General features: G+C 54.2%; 1 protein-coding gene across 1 annotated transcript; it reads right to left on the reverse strand.

The window, feature by feature from the left end:
- Positions 1-883: 883 nt before the first annotated feature.
- On the reverse strand, positions 884-7,559 carry CD40LG (CD40 ligand; the record flags this gene model as incomplete). Its single annotated transcript, XM_082488286.1, has 6 exons — positions 884-1,441; positions 3,430-3,492; positions 3,799-3,855; positions 4,102-4,147; positions 5,419-5,556; positions 7,404-7,559. The coding sequence occupies 6 exons, from the start codon at positions 7,557-7,559 to the stop codon at positions 1,071-1,073; spliced, it is 831 nt and encodes a 276-aa protein (XP_082344412.1). The 3' UTR covers positions 884-1,070.
- Positions 7,560-22,580: the final 15,021 nt, after the last annotated feature.

The following is a 22,580-nucleotide window of genomic DNA, read 5'->3' on the forward strand; positions in this document are numbered from 1 at the left end:
CAGTGTGCAGTGTCACCCAGGCACCCACTGCCCAAGAGTTGGGTCCTGTCCATCTGCGCAGTCCTGCTCTCCTGGAGCTCTAGGAAAGGTGCTACCGAGGACAGCCAGAAGATGCTCTGCACACACATCTCGAAGGCCTTGAGAAGAAGCAGTTGGTCCTCCCACTCCTGTACTTTCCCAGTCCTCCTCCCAGGGGAGGACAGGTCTCAGAAGAGGAGACAGGTCCAAATTTGACAGTGGTGGCCAATGCCCCTTCGACAGGGAAGTGAAACAGTCCGCAGGCAGAGGGTCCTCTACCTGCAGAGGTGGGAGGAGGACAGTCTCACAAGCAGATTCCATTCCCCAGGAAGAGAGCACTGCCAGCACCTTACCAATGCTCTGGGTTGAAATCAGCCACCGATTGCCCCTCTGGTGCAGGGTAAATGTCACCCAGCATGAAGCTGGCCAAGACAGTGTCACCCTAAGCAAGAAGGCTGGTTGGGTTTCACAGATAGGCACGGGTGGAAAAAAGGGGATTCTCAAGACAAAGCAGACAGTTAGGGTGGCAACAATGCATCACCAGCAGGTACCGCGTAAGGACAGCACTTGGCTGACTGATTCCTTTAGAGGAGATGTTCCTAAGCCTTTTAATGTTTTTCCGTTGGCGTTTTGTAAGCAGATTGGTACGGGAGATATGTATGAACCTAGCTTGGCCAGAGCACCCTGAGCCATCCTACATCGTTAGGAAAGAAACATTGATGGCAGAGTTTGCTAAATAAAGCTCTTGTGACATAACGGGGACATCCACCCTGCCAGGTGCGTGGGACACGGGGGACCCGGACACACAACACCAGCCCGTACCAAACCGTTGGCAACGAAAGAAAAAAGCGAAGTGCAAACAACAACAGCTTCAAACTTTGTTCCATTTGTGTTCTCAAGGCCCCTTGGCCCTCATTAATAAATAACAAAATATACAAATTAAGAAACAAGAAAGCCAAAGAGGCAGAGGAACATAAATACGGGAAACAGGGAAAGCCACTTTGCTCAACAAAGTGGGGCTGGACCCCCAGCTCGGGGTGGCCCCCTCCTCACTACAGCTTGAAGATGCCAAAGTAGTTGCTGCCGTGGCTGTAGTTCACTTGCGTTGAGTCAGTCACGTTGACAAAGACCATGTCACCTTCCCGGAGCTTGAAGACGCCTCCCTCCCGGATGGACTGGAGGTCACAGTAAGACATGGAGGTGCTGTGTGTGTCTAGTCCCTTCAGCAAAAGCCGGTCCTCTTCCATGGGGAGATACAAATAAATATAGAGGGTGAAGGGTGCCGAAGTCCCTGCCTTGGTGCAGAAGCTGACTTGGGAGTAGATATAGTAGAGCCCTGCTTCCTTCACCTTCAGTTTCCCCTCCTGGTAGGATATTGAGTTGTTGTTCATGGGGCCATACGTCGTCGTCGTCCACTCCAGCACTGTAGGGGCAAAGCAGGGCAGATGAGCTGGCAGCAGGAGATTTTTGGCAGGCTGATTTTTGGGGGAGACCCCACAGACATTTGGCATGACAGCCTCTGTCTGCTGCGGGGTGCGGGGGTGGATCCTGCCCGTCCCCAGCCCAGGGAAACAGGGTCCCCTTCCCCGAGGTCAGGACATGTTTAACCCGGGTTTCGGGTCCCTGGCCTCGCCACCCTTGAATCGGTTATGCGAGCAGAGGAGCATTTTGCTTCCTTCATCCAACTGACTGGAAATGCTTAGGGTGGGAGATTGTACACAGTTGCCGCCACGGGGCAAACAGCCCCGTGTCCGCCCCGTAGGGTTGCTATCTCCACGGCTTTTGGTGGCACAGCCTCTGAGCCCTCACAGCACTGCCAAAACACACTGCAGCTCCTGTCTTCAGAGGAACCCACCCCAGGGCACATAGTTTTTCCAAACTGGGTGCTGCCTTTCTTCCAAAGTCTTTCCTCCACTTGGCCTCCAGAGAAGGCAAGATCTTGCCAAGGAAGGGCAAAAATAAGCGTCCCACGCTTTTGGTCCCTGGCAGGGTGCAGAGCTGAGAGGGTTTGGCATGGCAAGTTCTACCTCCCACCGCCGGGACCACTGCCCACGCAGACCTGCTACTGGCATGGCTTTTGGGGCTCTATTGGTATCATCAGAGCTCATGAACTCCCGCTGGAGTCGGTGGAGATCAGTCAATACAGAGACCAGGAAGCCACGGCCCCGGGGGCTGAGCTTAGCTACAACTTCCAGGAGGGATTTTGGACCTCTGCCTTCCCCACCCTACAGAGATACCCACGAGAGCATCAGGGGCGAGCAACCCAGCCCCACGGGGAATAAATAACGGGTTCGACTGTCCCAGCTCAGAGTCCCAGTCCCCACAGCGGGGTGGCACGGGAGGTCCCGGGGCAGCCACGCCGCCCGTGGTCCATGGCCACGCATCCCACCGGGAGGTTTCCTCTGCTCTCGCCCGCCGAGGTGCAGAGAGCCGAGCTCCAGAGAGCTGCTGTTCTCTGCGCAATTTTGGCCGGCGTTATAGGCTCAACAAGCGCTTAAGCAGGGAGTTTTAAAACGCGGCGAAGCTTCTCACTTCTTTGATCTTATCTAACACCCAGCTTTCCACAGGTAGACTGAGCTCTGGGTGAAATGCTGCGTCAGAGATGGAAAGAGCAGTTGCTGATTACTGGCAGTTACTCCAGAATTAAATCAAACACGCTCAGATTGCAAAATCCTTGCCAGACCGAGAGACCGACCTTGAAACTCTTACTCTCTCCGCTAATCCTTGCTCTTACAGGGTGGCCCTTAGCTCAGGCTACGCTGGGGGACGGGGCCGCGAGAGCAACCACGGTCCCTGCAGAGGGATGCGCAAACGCAAACGGACTCACGCGTTTCTCAAACCTAACGGTGGCCATGTACTGTGAATAAGTACAACGTGCCTAAATAAGTTCGGAGCTGTTTATGGTGTGACTGTAAAGTCACCAGCCAGCCCATATTGCTGCCAAGGACCCAGGATGAGCTCAGCAGTGCCAGCACAGCCCTCCTGCGGCAGCCACCCCGGCAAGGCATGGCCAGGAGAGCAAAAGCGTTGCATTTTGAGTCCCAAAGAAAAGCGAGAGCTTGGTTTTCTTAAATATGAAGAGAAATAGCTTTTCCCTCATAAAAAAAAAAAAACAAAACACCACTATAAAGATTAAGCCACTGTGATGCATTTCTAGAAAGGCACATATAAGACTACTGAGGACAGCCGGCACGGGATACCTGGACCCCATGTGGCACCTGTGCACGTGGTGATGTGGCCACTGGGAGGTTTGCTGTGCTTTGGGGACGTGCTCTCCTGCTGGAGTTGTGTTGTCCCCGTCCCTGCCCTTACAGAGCCAGGGGACAGGAGCGCAGGGTCTGGCCGGGGGATGCGCGCTGCCGTGCCCTGCCGGCTCCCCGGCCGAGGCAGTGCCGAGCGGGTCTGTCTTACCTGAGACCGACTTGCTGCTCCTCTGACCCGCCAGGTGGGCTGCGATGGGCTGCCTCTTCTCCACTGCAATTCGGAAAGGCGGGTGTTATCGACGCCTTGGCACCCACTCTCCCGCCCTCCACCCCGGACAACACGGCTCCTCTGCAGGGACCGCAGCACCTTAGTATTTCTCTCTGGACCAAATCCAGCTCAGAGGCACAGTCTCCAAGGTCCCCCCCCCCCAGCTTTGAGTGAGGCAGGGTCTCGCCTCTGCTCAGCAAAGACTCTCAGCCACCTTCAAGGTGAAGCCCCCGGGGGATAAATTCCGTGGAGGAGCCCATGCCACCGTGCCCACCGTGGGAACAGGACCTGGATGCGCCCGCTCCTTACCTGCCACGGATGTCTCGTTCTTGTGCATCAAATGGGGATGCTCATGGTGCTCATGGCCTGCAATGCGAAAAGGTCACGGATTTAGTTTTGGATTCATTTTCGTGAAACCTGCCCCCCCCCGTGCCAGCCCCATGCCACGCGTTGTCCCACCCCATAGGGATGCTCCAAACCCTGAGCCTGTCCCCTGCCCCCATGCTGTGCCCTGGGGCACTGGTGTGCTGTTGCATGATGAAGGAAACCCCTTCCCAGGCCAAGCGACTCCTCCTGCCCCCAGCAAGCCACTGGTGGCACCTGGAAACTCACCTCTCTGCATTTCAAACTTGGGCTGCCCCTTGCTGGCTCCCCCATCCTGAAACAACAGCAAAAACATACGTATTCTTTTTAAAGATGTACAAATCAAGGGTTTTGAAAGCCTCTGTGTAAAGGATGCTCCGGCCATCACCCAGGTTGGTGTTTTTTGGCCCCGACAGCCCTGCCACCTCTCGGCGGAGGGTACCCAAAACCTCAGAGCCCCCCCAGCACCTTCCCCAGCATTACGTACGGCCACGGGGGTTGGTAGGGTTTATGAGCTTAGGTTTTACACCATTCAAATGATGTGATGGGGAAAGTTTATTTGAAAAAAACAAACAAACAAACAAACAAACATCTCCTTTTCATTTAAAACCGTGTTGGAGAGCCGTGCTGCACATGCTGCCCTGCAAAGCGGGCATGTCCCTGCCCCTACAAAGGGGAGTTTTCAGGATGGGTGAGCAGCACCCACCTCAGACAGTTTTCTGCTGTCAGTTGGGTGCTGATGCAATCCTGAAGGTTTAGGTGAGGCATTTGATGCCCTCGGGCACTGACAACGAGGAAGAAATGTCCCTCTCCTGCCTGCTCTGACCAGCACAGCCCCTCCGAAAGAGCGAATTGAAGGTCTGAGCAGGCTGAGAGCACCTCATCCCTGCCCAGGCCGCCCCCAGCCGCGCCAGGAGGACATTCCAGTGCAGGTTGGCTCTTTTGCACAGCATCCTCCTCCTCCTCGCCGGCTGCCAGGAGCCGTGCCGCCTGGCCTGAGCCTTGCACCGTCGTCGGCACCAGGGCAAAGTGGGCGTAAAAGTGTTCCCAGCTGCAGGTGGCCACAAGCATCCCCCCAGGCACCCGGCACAGGGTTGGAGCGAGGTGCCAGACAGCAGAAAATCAGTGTTTTTCAGACCAGGATCAGAGCACGGATCCCGGGCGGCTGCAGCTCCATCCCTCCCACAGCAAGCCCCCAGCATCCCTCGGCACGCCGCTGCTCTCACCAAGACCGTTTTGAGAAAGAAAAAAAAAAAAAAGAATGAGATTTTTCAAAGATATCAATATAGCGTAAAAATGTAGTGTTAAAGGAATATAGTGTAAAAATATAGTGTTAAAAGAATATAGTGTAAAAATATAGTGTTAAAAGAATATAGTGTAAAAATATAGTGTTAAAAGAATATAGTGTAAAAATATAGTGTCAAAACCAGCACATGCTATGCAGCCCCAAGGTAAAGGGCACCCATGGTTTTAAAAAAAAAAAACCCACACCTGGGCTGAAGCTGTGTGTGTGCCTGGGAGCCCCCCCCCCCCGCAACCTTCTTTATCTGCCTAAGAGCAGCGTACCTTGCACTGGAGGTCCTGGAAGCCCTTTAAAATCTTTTCACAGTCCAATAATGTCGACTTCTGACCTTCTGCCGTCTGACATTTCTGTACTTTCCTCAGGAAGACGTAATCTTCATTTAAGCTCAACGTCTCTTCCATCTGCCGGTGGGGGGTGAGAGAAGAGAGGGTGAACGGGATGTTAGTGGGAAACCCGCAACGGCTGGCAGCGGAGCCACGCTGCATTCCTGCCAGCGGTAAATCGCAGCCTGGAAAACTCGAAGTGGGTTGTTCAGCATCGGGATGAGATGGGCAGAAACACAGCGGGTACCACGCGCTCCCACCAGCCGCCCCGTGCAGCATCTGCACCCGCATCCGCCGGGAATTGCACCCACGGGGCTGACCCTGCTCGGCCACGCTGGGTGAGAGATGGATTGCTCAGGACCCCTTCCTATTTTCTATCACCTCGATCATTAATATAAAATTTCCCACTCTGCCTTTTCCAAAAGGCAGGTGGCAAATACCCACCCACTTGCATTTAACAGACAGTGGCACAGAAATCTCAGCGAGCGGCTGGCTGCTGCTGCCCCAGTGGCCCCAGCAGGCAACTGGAATGCCCACTCAGCCCTGCACTGCCCTGCCCGTGCAGGGTGGCTTTTTGTCTTTTTTCAACTAACTTATCGACTAAAAGAGCTGCCAGGAGACCAAAATGACTTGTGGGTTGGGGCTGAATCCTGCCAAGGGCTGCAGATTAAAAAAAATCAGAAAGCCAAAATAATAATAATAATAATAATAATAATAATAATAATAATAATAATAATAATAATAATAAATAATATGTGTGTATACACATATATATACTGATTTTTTAAATTACACCTTTTTTTTTTTGTAAAAACCTAACATTCGGCTAAATGGTAAAGAGAAGTGCAGACGGGCACGAGGACACAGCCTGGCAGAGCGCTCAGCGCAGGGATGCAGAAGGTCGGGTTTGAAGCCCCGTCGCGAGCTCTGAAGGCAGCTGAAACCCTCCTGCCACCTCCAACTGCGTCTGTGCTGCCTCTGATCCTCCTCCATGGCCCCATGTCACTCCACTGGGGACCCCCTGCTCGCCCCCAGGTTGCAACCCCCATGCAGCAAAGTCCCCTTCCAATTCCCTGCCTTCGAAGCCCCTCTAGCTCAGGATTGCTCTGCACCCTTGAAAATCAGTGGACACCCACTTAAATTTTAATCTGAGACAACAAATTTAAAAGTCAGTAATGATGATCTTATCATTGTATCTGGTAAGGAGAACTCATTCTGGGTCTTCATTTCTTTAGCTGGGGGTCTTTTCTGGTTTGGAGAAAAGTAGCTTTAGATCGGTGATTTTAAGCATTGTGCAGCGGGGCTGCAGTCGTGGCAATCTCAAAAATAGCTTTTCAGTTTTTAATTTTCTTAGTAAATATTGTCCCACCTATGGGACAGGGTCACTGATACTGTGTTGCCGAAAAAAAAAAAAAAAGAACAAGTACTAAGATCCACTCTTTTCTTCCCTCAACAAAAGGCAGCATCTGAAGTGAGATGTTGGTAAAATTCATACATGCAAATACTAAAAAAAAAAAATATTAACTTCTGGACCCCCCCATCCTCTCCATTAGTGTTGCAGTGCTGCCAAGTGCTACGGCACCAGAAAAACCAGCAAGGAGTCTAAAATAGCTACTTGTGTGTTTGAGCCACACGCTCCTCTCCCCGGACCGGCCATCGGCTGCCGGGTTTGCCATTAATGGCTCTTCTTGATTGATCCATTCTCGTTTTGTTAATGAAGGGAACAGATCTCATCCTCAGCGTATGCCTTTGGGGCAAATTAAAGCAGAAATGAGAACACAGGTGTAATAAATGCCACTCCTGCATCCATCCAGTGGCCAGCATCGTCCTCTACCGTGTTCATCCTTTTGGTGAGCACATCTCGCCACGGCCGAGGGCAAATAGCATTGGCACTCCGGCAGAGACAACCTTGTTTCTCCACTTACCTTATCCATCTTCATGTGAAGATACAAACAGAAGAGTACGGTCCCAATCATCTGCGCTACGATAAATACAGTGAGGAAGCCCATGAACATCTTCATGGTGCTGGGCGAGGTGCTGCTCATGGGTCGGGGTGTCGCAGGGCTGTAGGGTTCGTTCATCCTCTGTGCGCGTTGCTGGGGCTCCTTCAAATGCGCTGCTTGCAAGTAGCATGAGAACTGCTGTGTGAGCACCCGCTGCTCAAGGGATACAGGTTGCAGCAACCTACACTTCCTGGAAAAACCTCTTCGTAGTGGGTAGGTTTGTTCACTACCGTCTCCCACAACAAAAAAAAAGGTTGCTTAGACTTTCTTCTCTGGTGCGCTTCCATGCTTTTTCCTACCGTTCTACCAGAAGGAGAGAGAGGTTCTTATTCCATATATTCATATTTGCCCTCGAAACACTCCAGACTATGCCCTGGTGTTTTTTTTCCTGCTGTGGATGAAAGTTTCCTGGTGAGTTGTCTTCAAAGAAATGAAGACCGTGAATACATGGAGGGAGCTGCTGAACAGCACCGTGGGCTGCCAGGGGCGAGGAAGCACTCAGAAAGTCAGTTCTTTCTCAAAGGGGGAAGAAAGGCTTTTTGCCCTCTGTTTCCCTTCATGAGGAGGATGACTTTGCAGTGAAGGTGCCTGGCTGAGGCAGGCGGGCTGTGCTGGGTTCTGGCCTTCCCTTGCGCTCCACAGGGGTGAAGCCTCTGCCTGAGGAGTCTGGAGGCTCCTGGAGAAAGGACCATCTCTATGGGCACTGTGACCCTCGTGTGGGAGGCACAGCTTGCATGCTCCATGACAGGCGGCGAGACTTTGGGTCTTGGTGCTTGGCCATCACTTTGGAGACACAAGTTTTAAGCGGCTTTCTCGGAACCCTGGTGAGGTGCTCACCCTCCACCCAAGGGCACAAGCCACCTCAGACCCTGTCCCCACTTACCTATATTTCTATATCTGGGCATGGGAAGTGCTGTTGGGGATGCTGGGCACTCCTGGCAGCTGCTGACCTCCCAGCATCACCTCCACGCAACTTTGGGCAATCCGTGTCCCCTCTATGCCCCCACACCTCTCGAGCCGGCAGCGGGGAGGTGAGGTCCTGCCCCCAAGCTCTTCAGGCATCCAACACTTCTGAAGCCATACACCACCAATAAAATAATTCAGGGTCAACACAGAGGGGTCCTCAGCGCTTGCAAGAGGGGACAGACCTCCTTTTCTCCATGTAAAGAGGATGAATGTGGGTTTCTGCTGGGGCACAGAGGAGGAGGGCTGTGGGGCTGTACCGCGGAGCGAGTTTGAAGGCAGTCATCAAGCCATGGTGTAAAGCTGTTTTGAAAGTAGCATGCTAAAGACGAGGCTCTTATCAGATGTGTGTGCAGCAAATAAAGGGTTGGATCCTGCTAGAAGCAGCGGGGCGCTGAGCAGGGCGAGCAGCCCCAGGAGAGGAGGGAACGCAGCGCCTTGTCGGGGCCGCTCAGAGCCTTGCAGGATGGAGTCCAGCATTCACTTCTGCGACCTACCCACTCTCTCGCATCCTGTCCTGTGTGGTTAGGGCGCTGCAAGCTGCAGATGCACCAGCTGGTGGCAAAGCACAAACATCCCTGCAACCAAGCCAGAGTTTGACCTTGGCGGGTCACCGTGTTCCTAAATATAGCATCCAAATAGCGAGTGTGGGATGGCACCAGGGTCTTCGTGGGCAGCAGCTCAGTGGCTGGGCAGAGGACAGCCCGTGGCTGGTTCTCTGGAGTCATGTAACCCCTCACCGTGTGGGGACTGTCACCCCTCCATGCCAAGGATGTCCAGCTCACGTGTACAACACGCTTGCGGCTCAGCTCACCGGGGCTCCGCGTCCCCCAGCGGAGCATCCTCCCGGCAGCAGCGAGGTGACTCAGGTGGCACTGGGGACGCACCGTCTTGGGTCGCAGAAGGGGATCCCCTCGGCATCTCAGGGCTTTGGACCTGGTCCCTTGGGCTTGCATCCCTGCTGTGCGTGGGATCAAGCCCCCACACAGCCTGGGGGCACTGCCAAGCCACTGCTTTTAGTCCTTTTTGTCTTAAAATTGGCATTATTTTTGGAAAGACCAGCCCTGACCTCCTCGCAGGGGTCTGGTCTGACACCGAGCTCCTACACACTGTCCCTGCCATGGTGAGCTTGCTACAGGCAAAAAGCCGTTTCGTGGTGGACACCCCAAGGACACCCCTCCACAGCTGAGGGCATGGTGGGGAACAGCTCCCCGGAGTCCTCACCCCGTGCCTCAGCCCCATGGCGCTCGCCGGCATTTTCCAGGGCTCTTCAGAGTTTCCCCTGAATTCAACACTCACGTTTGGGGGAAGTCTCTACACGAGAAACAACGACATGAGAAGTCATCACTAAATACTTTCCCCGAATCCTGAGTACCGGGACCGCGAGGCAGCCGATAACGTGTGAAACCACAGCAACGCGCGGCGCAGAGCGCGGCAAGCAAGGTTTTGCGCAGCTATTCCTGAGCCCTGGCTGTCCCCTGCAGACGAAACTTTTTCAAAGCCGTTTCTGGATAACCCCCTGTCACTGTTTCGCCGAAATGAGAAGAACCTATAGGTAATGCCGGAAACTCCGAGCGCATCACCAGCTCCATCACACACACCTTGCTGGGGAGGCCGGAGTCGGCGGCAGCCTCAGAGATGCTGCCGGGTTCGGGAAGTAGGATGGGGAAATGGTCCAATTTTGGGTACCCGGCACAAAACATCACCAGAGGGTTGGCCAGCTCATGCTGTAAACCAGGAAACTGAGAGTCGCTAGTCACCGGCACCCTGACGGGAGAAACCAGGTGGAAAATATGACAGTGGGGATCCTGGCAGAGGTTCGTCAGTGGGGAGGGCAGGCTGGCAGTTCCTCTTCAAGGAAACCATTGCTCCACGTTGGCAATCCAGCCCCTCGCCGGGGGAGCAAGCCCCCCAGAGCCATCTCCTCCACCCCGCACCACCAGGTCCTGCAGCTGCTCCGGCTCAAGCCAGGAGTCAATGCCAGTAGCACGACATCTACAAGGAGGTGCCAGTCAAGCACTAGGGAAGGTAGAGCCCCACCAGGTCGTCCCACCACCATCGCTGTTCAAAGCCGGGCAGCCTGGGAAGACAGGGCTGCCGCAGGGTGTGCAGTGGTGTTGGCCCCTGGGAACATGCTCTGTTGCCACCTCACTGCTTCACATGGATGGTAGGGATGGGGGGAAGACTCAAATCCCTCAAAACCCACCTTATTCCATGTCAGGGCCAGGCAGCATCATGGTTGCACATCCTTGGACACTTGGCCACTGCAGGAACATGGCAGGAGTGTAGCAGAGGTGGGGGACAGCCTTGGGGAAAGAGGGGCATGGGCCAGAGGGGCAACAGAGAGAGGACCCACCACCTGAGGGAAGAGTCTGCCTGCATGGGATAACCCCAGAGAAGGTGAAGTGATACCTTCACCTGGTGATGAGCCCACCACCGAAAAACCAACACGCTTTTCTTTCACACACCCCCACCCTCACCCCCCCAAACCATCTGAATGTAACTGTACCCATCCACTTGTGAAGCCAAATTGGCACAGTTCCTCCGGCCCTATAACCCCCGGGTGAGACAATGGGAAAATGTGATCCATCGCTTGCATTCCTATTGACCTAGTTGCGGTATTTCCGCTGATCAGCAAATTGTCTCCACTTGTACTCGGCGCGCAGAGCTTTGTTTACCGAGAAAATATCCGGTTGCCTACCCCAGTGATCTGTCAAAGGCTGGGAGCACAACTGAAGGCAGCAAGGTGAAAGCTGATGAGAAGAGAGTGATTTTTATTTTTTTTTTTTTTTTAATCAGGTGCCTGCTGCGGTTTCGTGACTAGCTCTTTAAAATGTGCTGCTCAGCCACATGCTCCTGACAATTAACAAAAGCTAGGTGCTGCTCGGTACTAAGAACAATAAATTCAAAAAGAAGATTTTATTCTGAGTCACAAAAGGAGTTTGCCTGCGATGCTGTGGGAGGGATGTAGAAGGGAACCTATGAGAGAAACCTAAATTAGTTCCTTCAGCACAGGGCCACGGGCAGAAGGGAAATTTGAGCTTTACCACCATTTGCTTTGTCACTTCTTTAGATTTTTCCCTCTCCTGCATCCTCTGAGCTCTCGTGTCTCCAGGACAACCCCGTCACTGGAGAGGAAGAGGGAACAGACATAGCCAGAACACCACAGAAAACATCACCAGCATCCGGAGAAGGAAAGGTTGCGTTGCAGTTTCCGTTCATTTTTTTTACCTCTGTATGAACGAGGGAAAGCTCTTGGAGTCCAGAGGAGCAAGACACAGCCTCAGGAACATGAGAGGGCTTCCATACTTGTGATGGTCCTGTCCCTCTGTGGAAGAAAAAAGCAGAAGATGGTGGTTGCAGCCACTGTGGTGGTAACAGCAGGCTGCAGCCCCATCGCTCGCCACGGCCCTCAGCCATGGAGACACCCATGTGGAGGTCAGCAAAAGTTCCGAGCTCCAGCAGACGTGAACACAGGCTGTCCCAGGCTCCCACTGCCCAGCAGATAGATCAGAACCTGGTCTGAAGCACCATCTCCACTACATTGTCCCCAGACATGTGAGGGGACATCTTACCCTTCTCTGCCACCCTCCAGAACAGCAAAGAACAATGGGAAAGAGCTGCAGGGGATGGCACTGGGGTGATGCTGTCCCTCGGAGCTGCCCTGCTCTGAGGGCCGTCATCCCCTGCGCCCCCTTCCCTCCATCCCTCCTCACCTCCCGGCCCTGCTGTACCACCCACGGATGCACTCCAAGCCGCCCCTTCCCAAGGGGATCGAGGTGGGAGAAGAGCAGGGAAGGCAGAGGAACAAGCCCCAGTGACTCCATGGAGGCTGGAGGGCCCTGAAGGACACGTGGCTTTCATGCCAACATCTGGGCTGCACATCTGGGCTGTGACGCCAGCCTTGCTGTGCTGAGCCACGGAGAGCACCTGGCCCCTAAACTGCTGATGCTGCGCCTTCCCGAAGCTGTGAAACCACAAATCGCACTAGAAACTTCTTGCTGTGACGGCTGCACCTACTTCTCCGGGCTTCCTAAAAATAGAGCCTGGTGTGGGGAGCCCTGCGGCCCCGACCCTGCCAAACAAGCCCCTGCTGCCTGAGTCACAGTGGAAGGGAGCGGGAGCATCCCGCGCTCGCCCGGGTGCCGAAAGCAGCTCTCCCCGGCACGGGTTGCGGGGGCCCGCGACCGTCAAAGCCGCAGTGAAACGCCCCGGCGAGGCTCTGCCCTTTCATGTTGTGAAAGGAGAGGGCAGGAGCGGGGGAAAAGCAAAACCCGCGGGAGGTTGTAGGGCTGCCGGTGCCAGCGGCTGCCTCCCACGGCGCGGCGCCATGGGGTGGGTGGGGAGGGTCCCAGCATCGCCTTTGCAGCGCCCCTTCCTCCCCCAGCCACCCTGTCAGGACGGGACCGAGAGGCAGCCGGGACCACGTCTTCTGCATCCGTGTGGGACTCGCGAACAAAACAAAAGCCTCGGGAGGAAAAGAGGGGACGCTGCCGTTCCTCCCCACCCTGTGGGGCTGAGCCCCCACTGGCAGCCGCTGCTGCAGCACTCCAAGCACTCCAAACCCAGCCTTGCCATGGCAAAGCCACCCATCTTCGGCTCCCACCGCCCCGTGAGGGTCCCCGGCCACGCTGGTGGGACATGCCCACAGGTCATGATTTGCATTGCGCAGAGGGTTTCATAGCTCCTGGCCACAGTTCGGGAGGTGGTGCCACGTGCAACGCTGGGTTGGATGGGACCCCAAGGATTTTGGGTGGATTCTGCCGTGGGAGGTGGGCGAGACGTAAGCCGGCTCACCTGCTGTCCCGCACAGCCTTTCCCTCCATTGCCGGAGGTTTGCGGTGAGCCCTCGGGCTGGCCGAGCCCCGGGCTGGCCGTGCCTGGTCCCCCCCCGCGGGGCTGCACAGCACCGACACATCTTACAGAAAATCATCTGATTGGAAATCATCAAGAGATGGGCAATCTCCCAAGGGCTGATTTGGCAGCCGCTAATTTAATATCTCCTGCATTAAACCACAGCCCCCCCCCCTCCGCCAAGGCAATATTAATGCAAATTACTCATCCTTTTCAAAACCTTAAAACGCAGCGACCTCCGTAAGACTCTCATCATAGGGCTTTCTTCACCGCTATGAGAATCTCCTCCGTGGCTCTTCACTGCACCCCCTCTCAGCCCACACGGGCATTTTTCCCCTCTCCCTTCGTTGACCTTTGATTGCCCTGGGAGGCTGTGCTCATCCCTCGGGATCACCGGGATCCCCCTGGGGGTCACGCACAGCCCCAAGGGGAGCAAGAGAGAGTGACAGTGCTGGTGGTGGCAGGAGACCGACCAGCAGGGGTGAGCAGCTGGAGAGGTGAGGGGCAGACATGGGGCTCTGGGGAGAAAATCCTCAGCTCCTGCCTGGGACCAACCATCCCCACGGAGAAGACAGCGCCTGGAGGGCAGGAGGGATCTGTGCTGGGATGGAAATCCACCCGCAGCCACGCTCTCTAGTAATGCTCACCCCGAGAGCCCGACCGAGACGACGCGCACACGGTCGGAGGCAGCAAAACCAATGGTGAATCTCTTGTGAAGCGGTGCGACGGCAGAGCGGCGTCGCCTGTGATGGCACGCAATAGATACTGCGATGGTAACCCACAGCCCTTTCGTCTGGGCGCCGCGAGCCGTGATGCTCTGAGCCAGGCACGTGGGCGTCGCGAGGAGCCCTCTCTCCCTGCAGGGTGGCGATGGTGGGAACGCTTCTCCTGACCAGCTGGTTCGCAGCAGCCCCAGGCACGGCTTGCTCCTAGGCCAGGCTGCCATGGTTGGAGCTTTGGAGCGTTCTCTTGCTAACAAATCCATCATAAATATCCCTGGGAGCCCTCAAGAGACACGGCAGTGAGCAGATGCTAAAACAACTCTGCCATCTACTGACTTCTCCAGCTCCTCTCCCTGCCCCGTCCGTCCCTCCATCCCTGCCGCGCACAGTCACCCTGAAAGCTGTTGCTAAAAATATAGGGCCTCTGTGCTGGGACGTGGTGCCGCGGGCGATGCCGGAGGAGTCCTGTGGCCAAGCAGGCACGCTGCCTCGCCTGCCCTGCGCCCCGGGGACCCGGGCACGGCTCAGGCTGCAGAGCAACCGGCTTTGTGGGGACAAGAGCAAACCAAAGCTGCAAAAGCTGCTGCCAACATAATCATGGAATCACAGAATGGTTTGGGTTGGAAGGGACCTTAACAATCACCCAGTCCCAACCCCCCAGCCCAGGTTGCTCCAAGCCCCGTCCAACCTGGCCTTGAGCACCTCCAGGGATGGGGCAGCCACAGCTTCTCGGGGCACCCTGCGCCAGGGGCTCACCGCCCGCACAGCCAAGAATTTCTTCTGAATATCTAATCCAAATCTCCCCTAACACAATAACAACATTCTTAGCGCTCATGCCATGGACAAGACCTGCTTAAAGAGGAGAGCAACTCCAACTTCCATAAAGCACTGATGTTTCAGGAATTTCTCCATCTGAACCAACCTCAGCGGCAGGTTTTCCTCGGCACAGCCAAGGGAGCAGCGCCCCGTGCCTGGCATGTGCCTCCTCGAGGTCCATCCACCTCCACTGTCCCCACAGCCCCGGGGAGCAGGGCCAGAGCAGAGCCCAGGTCTGGCTTAGTGTGTGCTCAGCCGAAGCGCCGGTGGCCACCATGGGGAAGAGCAAGTGGCAGCCCCAAGCCAGCCCGGTAGTCCCGATGCCGTGACCAGAGGGAGTGCAAAGCCCATGTCTGGGCTGAGGTCTGACCCTGGGCAGGGGTGGACGGCACCTCTTTTGTAGGAACGACCGCCCCATGCGCAGAAACTTGAGCGGCGAGATCAGCTCAGCGCCGCCTGGCTAGCAAAATTCGAAAGAAACAACACACCCAGAAGTGGAAATAGAAGAACATCCCTGGTGCTATGGAAACCATCCTGCCAGCATGGGCCGGCACCACCGGCACTAAATCCTGACCACCGGGGTTGCTCCCTCCTCCCAGCGCCGCAAAGCAAAGGAGCTTCAGCTGCAGAGATCAGGGGAGACACCTGGCCATAAGGACAAGGGTATCACCAGCACCCTGGCCCCAGCTCGCACCATACTAAGTTCACCCCTGAGCAGTGCACAGGCAGCCGTGTGTGATAAAGTGGGAGTGTTTAAACACACCAGGAATCCATTTTCTCTTTCGCTTTGCTCTGCAGCAGAGTCCCGGTGCGCATCACGTGTGCAGGACCTCTACGGCTGGAGGTGGCTGGTGGGACCGCACACCACGCTGCTGGGAGCATCACGGCCTCAGCCCCGAACTCCTGCCTCCACGCCCGCGGTCCCGGTGATGCTGGGAGCTTCTGCAGGGGAAAATGGTGGCAGCATGATGACAAACGTCAAGCTTGCATCTCGGAGGCCAAGGACTGCCTCTCCCTGCAGTGCTCAGAGAACGCACCAGATGGAGGATGGAGACTTCCCACGGCAGTGCTGCAGCGGGATGGTGCGAACAGAAACGTCAAAGTGCGAGTCTTTAAGATGTTTCTCTTTCTAAACAGTGTGAAAACTAAAACCATGGTCACTGTGCAGGTGAGCTGTTCCACCAACACTTTATTTTCCTAAGGGAGATATTTCCTTTTCAACACAGATACTAATGGCAAAAGGCTGTGTTGCAGGTTCAGCTCTCACGCCCACTGGCACACCATTTCTACCACAGCCAGACGCAGGTGTCACCAGGAAGACCTGCTTTGAATCGGTTTTGGTCGCTGCCCAGAGGGATGCATGCCTCCACACACCCTGCCCAGCTGTCTGTCCTGTGCATCCTGTCTGCAAAGGGGTGCTGCACGCTGGAAAATGAGTAAGGAGGTCAATAGATGTGGCCACGCATAGCGCCTGGTGATGGTACGGCACTGGATACGCCAGCTTCAGCATTCCCCTCTGCCCTTTACGGCCCAGAGGAGCGGCATTTCCAAGAAGCGACTCCAGCTCGGGTGAAACGCAGCCCTGATGTGCAAACAGGGCATCTCCCACCCTTCCAGGAAGGCAAGGGCAGAAGATGCTGCAGCCCCAGCCCCTGCGTCCCGCTGACGCTGGGAGCAAATCCGCTGCACTTTCTAGGTAGAAGTCACTCTTACCAGCAGACGCACGGTGCTTCTCGGAGCTTGCAGCCTGTTTGCAGAGGGCTGAGAGACCTCAGCTCATCTCACGTTCACCACAGGGGCCGGGCGTGCACCCGGGTGGCTCCGGCAGAGAGCCCCACACCCGGCCCCGGTCCCTCTCGCACCGCTGCTCGGCGACGTGGGAGCTCTGCTTGGGCTGCGATGGGCTGGAAACCCACCTGGAAGCACTCTGTGTTGCCTGTCTTCATCCTTCCCAAAGGTTTCCCATAAGGTGCGGACAAAGTTCCTGTAGGGCTACAGAAAAACATGGCTTGTTGAGGCCCTTTGTTTTAGGAAGGGATGGGGCTAAAAAGCTAAAGTTAAGATGATTATCCACATGCAGGTCCCCCAGGATCAAGCCACATCAGAGGAATGAGCTTCATGTGGAAAAAACTCCTCCAAACATATCTCACACTTAATAAATCGGACACAGAGCTACGTGCCTCCTGGGCGGGTGTTGGGTATGGGTTCAGGGGAGAGATCCCGACATCAAATTGCAGAGCTGTAGCAATTCAGCTCTGCTGGTGATGCCCAGGCTCAGCCGGAGCCCCGGGCACCACATCCCCACCTCCCCTCGGACCCCACCGTGCCAGCAGGTGAAAGCTGGCCCGGGGACACGCACACGCTGCTCAGGGTACCCCTTTTCCTTCCCAGAGCATCTCCTTATAAGCCCAGCCTGGGGGACGCACTTCTCCTCACTCGCTTGAATGAGTCACCAAATCCCGGAGGTTGTAATTCCCTTTTAGGAGAAAAGCAACCGTTATTCTAAAGCAGAAAATCTTCGGCCTGAAAAAACCGACCCTGCACACCTAGAGGGAACTATTACACAGACGTGACGCGGTCGGAGAGGTTTGCAGGCTGAAATGCCCACTGGCTGCAAAATACAGCGAAAGCAAAACCCCAAACACCTTGTTCAAGGAAAACACCCAAATGGCACTAACCATAGGGACAGAAAAAAGGACCGTTTCCCCGGCCCCGTATTCAGGGAGGGGGGGGAAGAACGTGCAGCTGTCAAGAAACTATCACCATTCTGCTGAGCCACAAGAAAATCTACCCACGTAAGTACTGAGTGGTGTCAGCCTCGTGACAGTAAGTTGGGGGAACCCGTAAGGGAAACAAGGCTAAGTGGTTTGAGAGAAAGGAAAGCAAAGCCCAGGGCACATCCCAGCCGGTTCCCTCAGCATCAGCCTCCCCAGGCCCCACCGCAGGCCAGGAGCCGTCCGGGATGCGGATCCTCATGGCCTTCACCACCTGATCCTATAGGTGGAGAGATCCGGAAGGCAGGACACCGGCTTTCTCTTGCTGTCCAGTTGCTTATGATACTTAGATAAGTCAACTCATCCCAATTTCATCACGGGTGAAATGAGGCATCTCTGGAAGATGTGAAGATCCAGAGATGGAAACAGCCAAACATATTCAGTGGGTATAAGAAAGAAATCACTACGACAGCTCTAATCTTCAGAGCACTATTATTTCAGGGTGGATTGAGGTGGGGCTGTAGGATTAGCAGATCCCTTTTTTTCCCCAGGTCAAGTCTGTTTTGCCTGTGACAGCAACTGGTGAGCGATCTGCCTGTCCTTCTCTCGACCCATGAGGTTTTTCATCTTTTACCTTCTCCGGCTGAGGAAGGGGGTGGTGAGACAGCAGCGGGGTGGGCGTCTGCGGTGAACCCACCGCAAGGTCCCAGCCCTCCCACAGCCCTATTCGCTTCCCCTGCTGCAACGCACATGCTGAGGAGCATCACTGCCCTTCCTGACCAGTGAATTCACCCTAATTCTCAAAGAACTGAGCTAAATCGCTACAGCTAATAATTACACAGTGTGATATTGAGTCCCAGCGCTGCCACGCACCTCCTCCCCCATTTCTACTAACCAGCCCCCCAGATCATGAAGGTGTCTGCCAGTGCCACGTGATGCAGAGACAGTTTCTAAGTGACAGCCTGGATTTGGTGCAGAAAGGTGAATTCCCCCCAATTTCCTCCTGGGATGTGTGAAATGGCAGCAGAGCGTGCAGCCTCTAGGGCGGTCACCAGGATCTTTGCAAAGGGGACTCAGGTTTTTTTCCTTTAGTTTTGCAAGGCAAGAGCATCAATGGAACTGAAAGTAGGTTCACACCACCGTGCCCACCCAAGCAAAACTGTAACGAACCACAAAACCAGGCAATTACACAATCTTCTTCTAATGTTTCCCAGGTTCATTTTCAGAGCGCTGGCTGCTGCTGAAAACTGCCCCAGAATACTTCAGTGGTAGAAATGACCTCTTGGTCTGCTATTGCTAGAAAAACCACAGAGTTTGTCCTAGAGGGCAGAAGCGCATGATTCAGGTCTCTAAGAATGAGCCCCGGTCTTCAAATAATCCTGCAAGTGCTCAAAACACTTTCGGTGCAAACCCTGAGCTCTCCTATCACCTTCCCTCACATACCTGAGCTCAAATAGAGAAAACGTGAAGCAAGTTTTCCTCCGTACATGCCAAGGATGGATGGGCATCTCCCAGGAGGCTGGAGTTTGAGGTCCGCGGTGCCTTGAGAACCACATAGAAAGGCGATATCTGGATTAACATTAGATAACGGGCACCTCTTAGACCCAACTATGTCCTTTTAGCCCATTTCAGGAGCTGCCAAACACTGTCCCTGCCAAAATCCAGACCAGGTTCTTCAGGTTCTCTTTGGTCGCAGCCAAAGGCACTATCATACATGGCATCTGGCAGAGGATAGTGCTGGTAACCACAGAGACCACTGCAATGCCTATGTGATGTTCCCTCTTCTACAAACCCGATAAAATGACTAGCTGCTTTTATTAAAAATCCCACTGAAGTGAAGTCAAGGTAAGCAAGTTGCAGTAGTCTTTTTGAAGAACAAGCTCTGGGGCCCACCTGGACGTGGGGGTGCAGAAGCCACCTCAGCTGCGCCACGGGATCTGGAGCAGAAACCATCTCTATCCATAAGGGATGGTCAAGGCCACAGCTGTGTGTGCACTAAGGCGCGCAAGCTGGAACCCCACTGCGCGCACACATTGTGGAGCTGTGTCAGCTCTGGACACAGCGCCCACCTTGATGCAGGGACGCTTTTCCAGGTCATGAGAGGGATGAGACTAAAGAGGTCTGCAGCAACCAATTCCTTCCTCTGAGCAGATTTCCAAAAACCCTGAGAAATCCCTCTCCAGCTGCATGTAAGGACTCAGGAGGAAGCACAATTTACAAGTGCTTTGTACAGGTGTGGATGTGTCCACCCCTTTCATGGCACAGGAGCAGCGACATGCCCTGGAGTATCGCAGGGCACCTGCAGCCTCTGCTCCTATGGCCTTCTCACAGCCTGCAGATAACCCGTGTTCATGGGATGAGTCAACTGTCTTCTCCTTCCCAGAAGGAGGAGGAAATTTCTTCTCTAACAGCCACCACTACAATCCTTTGCATCGTGGTGGCTTCTGCTGGGTGGCAAGGCGCCAGCGAGTCATTCGTAATATTATGCCTCAGGTAAGAAAAAGGCCAGAGCTCTGCATGGGAAATGAAATGCTCTTCAAATTACATAGCTGTCCTGGGGATATTAACATACAAAATTAATAAAGAGCCTTTGAGCGTTTCATACATCAGCCCAGCATACAGCCTTGGTGAACACCAAGAGCTCAGCAGCTCTGGGACGTGATTAAGGCCAAGGAAGCCCTCAGCAGACATGACTCCTGAATTGCTGTGTCCCTACAGGGTTCGGTGGTGGCAGGGCAGAAAGTCTCACCTGGATTGGCAGCACGTTGACCGGCAGTTTTGGTTCCCACACACGGCGTTAGAGGGTGCGGGATGGGCTTGCATGATGCTCAGCACACACCGTCACATGGGTTCAGGGCTGGATTACAACGGCAGCCCAGCCGGAGCTCCGGAGACACCAGGCATAAAAGCCACCCTACATCAAAATCAAAGATCCAGTGCCCACCTCCAAGAGTAGCCGCTAACCAAGGAAAGGAAGGACCCACCTTGTGCCACCTTGTGCCCATCAAAGTTTGTAACTTCCCACACTGGGGGTTGCGTTTAGGAGAGCCACGCGCGTACTGCTGTCCCCCGTTGTGCCCCCGAGCTGGGAGCACCACGGTTTGGTTACACGCTGCGATAGAAACACTTCTTTTCCCTCGTTCCACCTGTCTGGCTGATCCTTGCCGAGCTGCTCCACAGTTTTCATTTCCTTAGCAGTGGGAATTCACTAGTTTTACTGGTGCAATAGGGTAAAGTAGCACTTCTTAAAGCTAAACCTGGTGGGAAGTCTGCTTCCCACACTGCGCCGTTTGACGGCGGCTCTGGGACACGGTGAACTCCCCGGGAAACAGCGGTGACTGTGGGATCCAGCACCTGTGGAAGAAGAACTGACCTACCTGCAGCCTGTTACTGCCTCCTTTTGAGGACTAAGGTACGCACGCATGAGCTTTGCGGTATCCCTCTCCCAGTGGGCACTGCAGGTGGCTCTTCCAAACATCATCTTGTTTTCTCATCAGGCAAAAAGGTACTATTTGCATTCCTTGCCTCAACCTGTTTCTAATTCACGTGTCTTCTGCTGTCTACACAACAAACGTAATGTTCAAAGACTGCAGCGACAGCAGAGCGTGACAAATGTTACCGTCTTTGGGATCAGTGAGCATCTTTTCGTTCTGGGCATCTACGCAGCGGATGAGCCTTGTCCTGATGGAGCCTCCCGGAATTACCATACCAGCGTCATGCCATGGCATTTGTCACCCGGGAGCTGCACCATATACCTATTGCAACCACCGGCAGCACAATGAATCCACCCACAAACGGGCGACAAACTTAATTGCATAGGTGCAAACACACTGCAGACCTTTAGGCACACAAAGCGCCGCTAATAGCACTAACAATCCCAATCTGCTATAACACGCAGAAGCAGCCAGAGGTGCCCCTTGCTGTTTGGACTGCTCCCACTCTCCTTCTGCCGCGGCGCTGGAAGCAACGCAAGGCAGGAGATGAGGAGCAGGGAGTTGGACTCGATGATCCATATGGGTTCCTTCCAGCTGGAGATGTTCTATGAGCAGAGAAATACCCCGCGAGAGGGAAGAGACGCAGGCAGCGTTTGCGGGACCCAGACACAGGACTAGACACGCACGGTGAAAACCTGCCGCAGCCAAAAATATACATCTAATGAGGCCAGACCAAGCCTCCTTTCTGACTGAGCCACATCGACACAGCTGGATTTCCCGATTTAGGAAGAAACAAGTGCACACCTCAGGAAGAAGAGGTGCTCATCCTCTGATCCTGCCACCCACCAGCAGCACCCAGTCCAATGCACAAGCCCTGCGCAGGGTGGAGCGTTCCTGCAGAATGAGTGATCATAGACAGCAAAAATCACCAAGATAATGTTTTTTTTTTCCAAAGGAATACTTTTTTCTTTCCTTTTTTTTTTTTTTTTTTAAAGGAGATTTAGGGAGGTCTAAGCTCCGAACCAGGCCCTGAAAAGAAACAAAGAATAATGAATCATGTTTATCCAGGGAGTAAATGGCAGCACTGAGCGTTCAGGAAATGCAGATTCATTTCCTACATGGAAAATAACAATATCTTCTTTCATGCCATAAAGACTTCAGGCTCTCGGTATTTTTACAATATGCCAGACGACCGAAAGAGAGCTACTGGGGTTTAGAGCCACCAAAGAGCTAGACTGAAGTTACCGAAGCGTTGGCTGAGGTTTCAGAAGGGCTCTTAGAAAGCACAGAAACAAACCAAATCCAAACGTAGCCTGTCGAGAAGAGCTCTTAGTTTCACATCAAACCACGTTTGGTCAGTGAAAACACGAACACTGACAGTTTATCAGCCGCACGATTTGCCCGAACCTACTTCTGAATAACCATAAATCAGAAAAGAAGCCGTCAGCGGAGAGGCAGCCTCAGGAACACACATCAAGAGCCAACATAACAGCTTAACAAATCCTGCAAATGCACAGAGGGATTTGACTCATTTAATTGCTTAAATCAAGCCAAAATCCAATTTAATAACACCCTTATATACAAAGAATATGTCAC

The sequence above is a fragment of the Vanellus vanellus genome (genome assembly GCF_965231255.1).
Source record: "Vanellus vanellus genome assembly, chromosome: 10".
Lineage (NCBI taxonomy): Eukaryota > Metazoa > Chordata > Aves > Charadriiformes > Charadriidae > Vanellus > Vanellus vanellus.